Source organism: Protopterus annectens, chromosome 14.part0 (genome assembly GCF_019279795.1).
Source record: "Protopterus annectens isolate FY-2018-M chromosome 14.part0, PAN1.0, whole genome shotgun sequence".
NCBI lineage: Eukaryota > Metazoa > Chordata > Ceratodontiformes > Protopteridae > Protopterus > Protopterus annectens.
Window position 1 is genome coordinate 365,780,748 of NC_056748.1, and position 9,849 is coordinate 365,790,596.

Consider the following 9,849-nt stretch of genomic DNA (forward strand, 5'->3'; position numbering starts at 1 on the left):
AAACATTTTACATCACAAACCATACTGACACACTCCCAGTTGCAAACATTATACATAACTTATGATCTACCCAACCTTCCTCACTGAAATATTATACAGCTCATTTTAAGTCCTGATGCCTTTTAGGTCTCATTCCTTCCTTGTATGTATTGTTCCCAAAATTCCCATTTTTTTCCAATACAGTTTGCTCCTACCCTTTTCTAAAGATTTCAATTCCAGTTGTTTTATCTAGGTTACTACATTCACTACTTCCAATACAGTTGGGTTTACATTTTGATTTCCATTTTCTAGTAATTGCTTTTCTGGCAGTCATCATTATTAGACACAGCAAGGCCTTACCATGTTTACGCAATTCCGATTCTGTATCACAGCTAAGAAAAATCATCTCCCTTGTCAGACCAATCTGTCCACCCAGCATCTCCAACACTGCATACTGGAGGGAATCCCTAAAGTCTGCCACCTTACTGTTCTCCCAGAAAATATGTTCCCAATCACCTCTTTCTTCCCCTTCACACCTCCAACATTTACTGTCTACCTGAGGAAAAATTCTCTGCAGTCTACTTGGGGTATAAAAATATCTGTGTAAACATTTCCAGGAAAAAATCCTAAATCTTCTAAATTTTGTTGCATATTTGGGAGACATACATATATCTTTCCACTGTTTCGTTGTGAATTGCTTATCCAATCTCTCTTCCCAATCCTTTCTAACCTCCTCTGATTGAGTCTTACAGCTATCGTACAATTTTATATGGTCTACTAATTATTCCTTTTTTTAAAGGCAGCTTCTGTTCTAGATTCTATTAAAAACTATGCCAGTGCTGTTTTTTCATTCATGATCCCTATTTCTTTCTGTTTGCCTACACTCTGATATCAATCCCTGAAAAGGAAGGCAATCTCTAACCTGCAGTCCAAATAAATTCTTGGCGTCTTCACATTCTACCATTTTTCCCTCTCTAGTTATTTGCTCCCAATACCCTAGTTCCTTTGCCAGTTTTCTCCAAAAAATTCCAGCCCCTATTGTCTGTATCCCTAATTGCAGTCATCCCCATCAACAATCTCCTTTACCCATTCCCGTGTTGGTTTAGTTCTTAGAATACTTTCTGCTACTTTATTGATATAATATTCTGCATGATTATTTTTATTCTCCCTTAAGATCTGCATCCAAAATCTCAGTCTCTCATTGTTTCTTCAGCTTCCCCCCGTGTTTCATCATCATCATCCCTTTCCACTTTGAATTATAGTTTTCTGCTTGTGCTATGTATAGGAGTCTTAACTGTGTAGCTCTGAAATACCCCTTCAAATTGGGTAATCCCAAGCCACCCTGTTCTACTGGAAGAATCAGCTTACCCCACTTGACTCTTGCCATCTTCCCCTGCCAGATAAAGTCATTCAGCTCTTTATCAATTGCTACCCATAACTTCTCCTCTGGTTGATAAAGATATACCGGACCTGTGTATAAGACTAAAGGGACTAAAACATTTAACTGCTTGTATCTTACTATCCATATTCATATGGATAAAGCTTCCATTTTCTCAGTTTTTCTATTATCTTTTGTTTAGCCTCTTCCCACATATCCTTAGCTGCCACACTAGAATAATTTTTAATCCATACTCCTAAATATTTCATCTTATGTCTTCACAAATATGGGTATTCTTGAACCAGTTCATGTGTGGGCACATAATTTACTGCTATTGCCTTTGTTTTAGCTTCATTAATTTTGTTTCCTGAAAATATATGAAACGGTCTCAAAATGTTCCACAGCACTGTAATGTCTCTTTTTGGTGCTGTTAGGTATAAAATATCATCTGCAAATAAAGCCAGCTTTTCCTGACTACCATACCAGTTATATCCTTGTTTCTGAGTCCCTTATTTTCTTTGCCAGTGGTTCTAAATATAATGCAAATAAAGGGGAAAGAGGACACCCCCACCTGGTTTCTCTGCTCAAGCAGAAATTATCAGAGAGGACCCCACTCTCTTTAATTTTCACCTCCGTCCCTCATATTCTCCTAAATTAACCTTATAATTTTTTCAGGAAATGTAAATGCTTCCATTGCCCTGCTCATAAAGTCCCAGCTTGCTCTGTCAAATGTTTACTCTGCATCAAAACCCACCAACAGCAATGATATTTTCTTACATTCTGCTTCCTTCTGGATCAAAGTTCTGTTGATGTAGTCAAATGTTTGCCTCCCCTTCACAAAACCACACTGATCCATATCTATCTGTTTTGGCATTAATTTTTGCCATTCTTTTAGCCATTAAAGACATGAACAATTTATAATCATGGTTTAGTATTGAAATGGGTCTGTATGAAGATGGATCTAATGGATCGTTACCCTCTTTAGGTATTGCAGCTATCACTGCTTTCTTCCAGGATGGTGGTACTTCTCCTCCTTATAGATATTGCTAAACAAAACCTTACATATCTTTATCAGTTTTTTCCTCCTAGCTTCCAAACTTCCATAGGAATACCATCCACTCCTGGGGATTTTCCTGTAACTCATCTCCTCCCCTCCTGTCCTAACTGTATAATTGAGCCTTGCCTACTTTTAACCTTGGCATATTTAATCCTTCCATAAACATTTCCATTTGTATCCTTTCTTGATTTTCATATTTCTCTGCTTTATACAGAATCTCATAGAATTTCCAAAATATTTCTAATACCTCTACAGGATCTTGTTACCTTCTTTGCTATAGGCATAGTGCTAAATGTTTTTGTACTCTAGTAGTATTATCAAAAAAATAGTTGCTTAACAGCAGTCTTTCCAAGCTTGTGCATATTATCGAGGTAATCCCTTATTTTCTGTTTAGCATACTGCAGTTGATCCTCCTCCTGTTCTGGGAGATTCCCCCTATTCTGCAACACTTTCACATTTGTCAGTCCCTCTAAATAATTCTTGTTACTTCTTAACCATAGCTCCCTTTCTTTTATTTCCACCGTATTTATAAACTCCACCTTAATTTTATCCCACTCCCTAGCTATATTTTCAGAAGGAATTTCTATCCTAACAGCTCCTGAATAATCTCCACTACCTATTCCTTAAATTCATCACTTTTCAACAGATAGGTGGGAAAGCGTCCATGTCTCATTTTTATTTCATTACCCTGTGTTTTTACTTTAGCTACTACTAGCGCATGATCTGAAATAAATAGTTATTGGGTGGATATCAAGACCTTCAATTAAATGATCATGTTCCTGTTAAATATAAATTATGTTAAGTCTAGCACAGTTTTTATATCTTGGGGAATAATATCTAAATTCACTCCAAACTCCTTTTTTCTGAATTCACATCTTCCATGCCAAATATTTTCTTAATTGTATCAAAAATCTACCCTTCTTTGTTATATTTCCCTTCAGGGCCCCCAGACACATCTTCACTGCTGCAAATCAAGTTCCAGTCCCCAACTATAAGTAATATTCCTTGCTGAAAAATTATTATTTTTTACCAGAGTTTTCTTAACCTCCATTACAGCAGTTTTAGGTGGAATGTAAATACATCCCAGTATAATCCTCCTCCCTTGCAAGTAGCCCCTTGGCAGTACAAAAATGCCATTATTATCTTTTTATCTTCTTCTATCACTATCGGAGCTCCTCTTGCAAATATAAGCACTCCTCTTTCCTTTTGTTCCAGATATTCCACTGAATAAGCACTCCTCTTTTCTTTTGTTCCAGATATTCCACTGAATAACCATCCTGAAAATCTTTCTTTATCAAATTCACATGTTCAGTTCTAAGTATGTCTCATGTAACACAACTATTTGCACTCTACATTTTTTAATAAGGTTCACTACTCTTTCTTCTTTGTATTTATCTGAGGCCATTAACATTTAAAGACATAAAGGAAAGCATCATTGTATTAAAAAGTTATTTCCACCTTTTATGTATAACACCTTTTTTTTTTAAATGTCCAGGTCCAGCTTTTGTGTTACATGCATACACTATTTGGCAGGTTGAACTTTTATATAGTTGTTTCTTGTCATATACATTTGAGCCTATGTCATGTTTTATAAAACTTTTTTTGTTTTAATGATAGCCCTCAAAAAAAAAAAAAAAAAAAAAAAAAAAAGAGCAAACATCTCCAATACCTCCCTAAAACCTATTAACTTAATACTAACACACAAAAGTATGCACACCTTCAAATATTGAAGTTTTACCCCCCCCCCCCAATAAGAACAAAAGTCTCAGACAGCAACACTTACAGATTCAAATTAACCTAAATGAAAGGTCATCCATGCTAAGATGCATGGTACAGCCTGTGCTTCTACTAAGTGCGGACTGGTTTTGTCTCATCTTTATAGCTCTCCCAGCTAGGAAAACCCCTGAATGTTTGTAGAGAACATTAACGACTTTGGGACAGTCTCTGAATGCTTTCAGAAAACATTGTCTACTTCGAGAAAAAAACTCTGAATGCTTTCAGAAAACATTAGCCAATTTCTCTCTCTCTTTTTTTTTTGTGCTCAGCCAATCCCTCTCCACCAGACTGTAGCCAATTTATTTTCATCAGGTTGTCTCCAAGGAGACATAAGAACCAGGCAGCCAGTTTCTCTTTATCAGATTGTTTCCATGGAAAAATGAAGACCAGCTGCAGAATTTTTACTAAGCTTGCATGTAATCACTAAAAAAAAAAACTCATAGTATTCAATGTTGTTTTTCAATTACTTGCTCTCTCTTAAAAAACGTTATAAAATCAATCTAATGTCTTTAATCCAGTGATTTCCAAATGCAAGAATGAGAAAAAGTACATCAATTTTTCTTTTATCATGCTTTTTAACCAGGCTTTGATATACACTGCAGTGCCAACATTTCTTAAAATTGAACAAAAAGAGAGAAAAGGGAAAAAGAAAAGAAAAAACAAGAACAGCAGCACCTGCTTACAATCCCCTATTACACTTTTAACCAAGAAAAACTTTACTTTATAGCATGTAACGAAAACCACATGCTACAAAATGGGTACTACTTAAAGTTACTGGTTTTAATTAGTGCTCATCTCCAAAATCCTGTATCTGCTTCATTTCCAATATACGCCTGATTCTTCTACTCAACTCTTGTGCTCCCTTCCTTCTCTCCAACATTTTCTGTTGAAAAGTTTGAAAAAGCTTCACAGGTACAGTCCCTCTGTGGTCTTTACAACCAGAAGAATAAGAAGCAGAATCTCCTTCTGTTTCTCAGATTAATTTTTGTTGAACAAACTTTTGTATTTTTTCCTTAGCATGTACTTCATCAAAAAATGATTTTTGTCCCTCCAGGGAAGAATACCTTGAAGACAGCTGGATACAGCATTTTGAATCTCACACCTGCAGCTCAACATTCCCTGAATAATGGAATAAATTTGTTCCTCTTCTGTCTGATGTACGATGAGTAATCATTCTCCACAAACACTCCATTGTCTCCCACTTTTAGAACTTTGTCATTCTGCCATACTTTTTCAGAATCAACTCCTTCTGCTGGTAGAACTTTATCTTTACTATTAAAGGTTGCTTTCTTATAGACAGGTTTGAAGCATACACAGGATGTGCCCTTTCAACTAACAACTCCTGCTGTGGAATACCAGTCCAGGTGCTTATTTGTGCTTTCATAAAATTAATGCAGTCTGTTCCCTCCAGCTGATTTGGTATAGCTGAAAATCTCAGGTTTTCTCTATGTTCACTGCCCTCTAATTATATTATTTATTTAAACATCTCTTCCTAAGCAGTCATATTCAGCCATCCTTTTCTTTATTTCGACCTCTGATTTTTACAGCTTTATCATCTCATCTGAATATCTGTTTAAAGCTTCTTCCATTTTTTCCAGCCTTTTATTGTTTGTGTTGATATACTCCATCAGTGTTTTGTTTATTTCTACCAGGTCTGTATGCACTTGTCTTATATCTTCCTGTAGGCTACTGGAAGTCATGTCTGAAGTAATGGGACGGAAGCACAAACTTTCTTTCCAAACATGTCAAAAGCTTTCTTCTCCTTGTCAGAGATAATGGTATTGGCATTAGTCATTTGTCTAGCAGAAGCAGTTTCAGAAATTACTGCAGGGTCTGCTTTAGGGTTAGAAAAGAAGTATTTGTGAAGTAAGTCTAAGGAACCTTGGATAACTTAATCAGATTTTCTATGGACAGGAGGCTGACTGTTGGGTAAACTACAAACCGTTTGAACAACATTCTATAAGGCAGATAAAACAGGAAGGACAGCTGCAGGTTGGGGAATATCCATCTGTAGCAAATCCTAGCACATCTGCTAGCCAATAGGAATTTCATTCTGATCACAGTGAAAAACCTCTTTCATTTTACATAAAATTTCAGAAGAAAGGTCATCTGAAGGGAAATTTGAAGCAATACTCTCATCAAAATCAGAATCTTCAGGTTGAAAAAGAAAATCCTAAAATGCAATACGTTATTCCAATCTTTGCTTTTGACTGAAAATCTGAGTCAGAAAGAGTAGAAACTCTTCTTTTTCCTTCTGAAGGGAAAGTAGATTAAAAAAAATAACTCCACATAACAAATCTTTCCTGTTCACTGAAATAGAAACAGAAGATTTTTTTCTTTTTGTTTCCTTTTCATGGAAAATTCCTTGGAAAAGGACCAACCCAAAGCAGGCACACTAGCGCAATGCTCACACTCCCTATTTTGGCTATGAGGCAGATTTTCACCCATCCTTACCCACATATCAACAATAGTAGTTCTCACTTTGCCTGAAAAGGGCAATACTACAACTAAAGAATGTGGGTCTACACCTCAGTGGCATTTGGTGCTACACCAGTGGGACTGGACAAAAACTAAGATCAGTCTGAGGAATCAAATTTGGCCACAGTACAGACATCCATTGGTTGCAGAGGCAAAATCAGAGTTAGCCTGACACCCAAAGACCCGCTGACAACTTTTTTCTTCTTGAGTAGAGGAAAGGGGAAACTGAGGAAACAGATAACTGTTCTGTGACACAAGGGAAATACTGCCAGTCCAGCTATCTGTAATTTTATAAACAATTATACTTGAAAATATTAATATGATTTATATAGAGATGTGACAATGCCAGCCCAGCTGTCTGGAATTTTGTAAATAATTATATGTCATTTCTGAATAGTGATACGATTCATATGCTTGTCTTACAAATGTAAGAGAACTGTGTGTTATGTACGGAGTTCAAGAATGTAACCACAGTGCACCCTACTGGGAAATAACAGAAATGGGTGTAAGCTATATGCCTGTGCAAATGTATGTTTTAACGGTAGAAGCTGGAACATACAGAGTGAACTTACAAAACTAAGAAAATAAGTTGAAATGAAGTGCTTTATGATGTGCTATAAAAAGTTAGTTTCAGTGCAGTAAGCAGACACAATGTCTAGAGCCAGGGGTTTTCCTATTGTCTTGAAACAGAAATAATTACTAGGTTTCAAATGTAAAGTGTTTTTACTGCTCTCTTACTTCCTACCAGCTGCACATCTGAGAGATAAGTATTTTTGACACATATATGTCAGTTTCTGTTAGCGTGGGAACTGAAAGCAAGTGACAGAGTGATGTTGCCCAGCTGACCAAGCAGTAATATTTTGATATTAATTTGGGAACTCTCTCAGAGATTGTGCATTTTGTATTTGTCTTTGGACCTGGAAACATCCCACTCGTCAGCATTTCTGCCTCCATGTTGCTCTGCAAGTAAGATTTAATTAAACATAGCATCTCTCCTTGATATAGATAGGAATATAGTAAAGACCAGTTTAGCCATGTTCTGTATTTGAGAGTGTCCTGCAATGTTGTTTTAAAATATTTCCTCCGATTCTGAACTCTGTAGTCACTGTGTTGAGCTATTGAGTATTGTCTTGTTCTTTTATTATTTATTATTATTAAATATATTTAAACCTCTTAATTGTGGCTGGTTTGTTTAGAGATATTTAAGCTCTTAGAGTACTTCCATATGTATTTGGTGAAAATGTATAGGCCACTCAAATAGTCTTGGTCTTAGTCATACTTACTGTTTGGATAATAGTAACATTACACAGTAGGATTGAGCACACTTTATAAGGGCCTCAGAGTATCTGGTAAGTAGTGGTTGGTGGCAGTGATAACTACCTTATAGTCTGGGCAGAAGGGGGCATAGCTAGTAAAACTGTGCCAGCCTTCCCCAGGAGTGTCTATGTCTTTGCATATAAATCAAATTTCAAAGTGTGTGTGTGTGTGTGTGTGTGTGTGTGTGTGTGTGTGTGTGTGTGTGTGTGTGTGTGTGTCAGCTACTTGGGCAGGGACACGAAGCACTGGTTGGATAGAGAGGGTGCTGAATGTTTTGGCTTAACTACTCAGCTGAGATCTTAACTGTACAGCTGTGACATTGGTACACCAGAGGGACTGGGGAAAAACTAACAGCCATCTGAGGAATCAAATCTGGCCACAGCAGAAACATCCATTGGTTGTCGAGGCAAAACTAGAGCTAGCCTGACACCCAAAGACTCACGGACAACTTTCTTCCTCTCGAGTAAGATGAAAGGGTAACCCAAGGAAACAGATAACTGCTCCATAGGTCTAGTCATGAAGGAAGCAGCCTCAAAGACAGACAGCAGCACCTGAAAGAGTCAGTAATACAGTGGCAGTCAAAAATAAGATTTTGAGGTTAAAAACACACACAGACAGTTCCCAAAAGCACCAGTCCCTGCTCCTAAGAGAAATACTGCAAAGTCCTCAGACAAGGATGACAGTCCATACAAAATATATTTCCTACCCCAAATAATAAATTCACAGGAAAAAGAAAAAAACACTAGATTTCATCAGAAGACTACAATAGTAAGATGGGGATTTATCTGCCTGGCCTTGGAGGCTCACTAGCTAACAGTTACATCCACAAAATCTGCAGAATAACAGAACTTCAGCAGAAAGAAAGCTCCGAAGCTTTTGGTGCTCTAATTGACTTTTATGGGGAGCTCTGTTTAAGCTCCTAGTGTGTGGAAGACACCTTCAAGCTTTGAAAAGCTTTCAGGATTAGGCATACCTTTGGTGGAAATAACCCAAATAGCTTAGGTTACTGCAACAGTGACCTAACGCTGAACATCTTCTGTTCTGTCTACATGTCTGTACTGAAACTATATGTATAGGAGTGCATGGCAATGACAGGCTGATAAAATATAATTAATATGGAATCAGAAAATATACAAAGACAGAGTTTGCATAACAAAACAAACCAGGCATTTTTCCAGATACACTATGGCTCTCTGTGTAATACTAGGAGGTGTTTGCCTACTGAAGTCAAATAAAATGAGAAAGAAAGAGACTGACAGAAAAATATGACTTGTGCTCGTATGCTTGTGGGAGACCCACCACAAGAAACTAAATATGTTACTAACCCAGAGTAATTTCTTGTCTGAATTGTGTAAGTCTGTGCAAGAAGGCAACAAGAAGCTTGCAAGACTATCTTGCTCTAACATCCAGGTGAAGCCTGAAGACCTTCTAAAGGACAGAAAAACTCCAGTATTTTTAATGTTTATTAAAACTGTATTGATTTCTGAGCTTAAAATGATTTTGCTTCCATTTGCATAAATCACAAATTGAACAAATATTAATACGATCACCTGCTATAGATGGATGTGGACTCTTCCTTCTCATCAATAATAGCTGCTGGTATGGCTTCATCTGGCTTTTCAGGCAGAGGGTGATGATGCATGCCATTCTTTGATAAGCTACGACTGAAAGACAGCAACATTTTAAAAATTGTTTTATTATTCTTAAAAGTAAATATTTTCTGATTGCTTTTATTGTTAGACTTTGTTTAAACTCCAGAAAGTCAATTTTCACTGTTTTATTAGTCAATAAGATATACAGTTGAAATAAAGTCCATAAATGTTACGCATTTCAAAGACTTATACCCAATAGTCTCTCCTGTAGT

At 36.8% G+C, this 9,849-nt stretch overlaps 1 protein-coding gene across 3 annotated transcripts in view; it reads right to left on the reverse strand.

Annotated features, from left to right (window-relative positions):
• The window catches only part of FAM149B1 (family with sequence similarity 149 member B1), a 1,523,608-nt gene extending 1,513,963 nt beyond the window's left edge, over positions 1–9,645 (reverse strand). For all 3 annotated transcript variants that reach the window (XM_044056091.1, XM_044056089.1, XR_006362759.1), the window contains exon 1: positions 9,536–9,645. In XM_044056091.1, the coding sequence (XP_043912026.1) occupies positions 9,536–9,627 (92 nt within the window). In that variant the 5' untranslated portion in view covers positions 9,628–9,645. The remainder of the gene's footprint in view (positions 1–9,535) is intronic.
• Between the last annotated feature and the right edge of the window lie 204 nt (positions 9,646–9,849).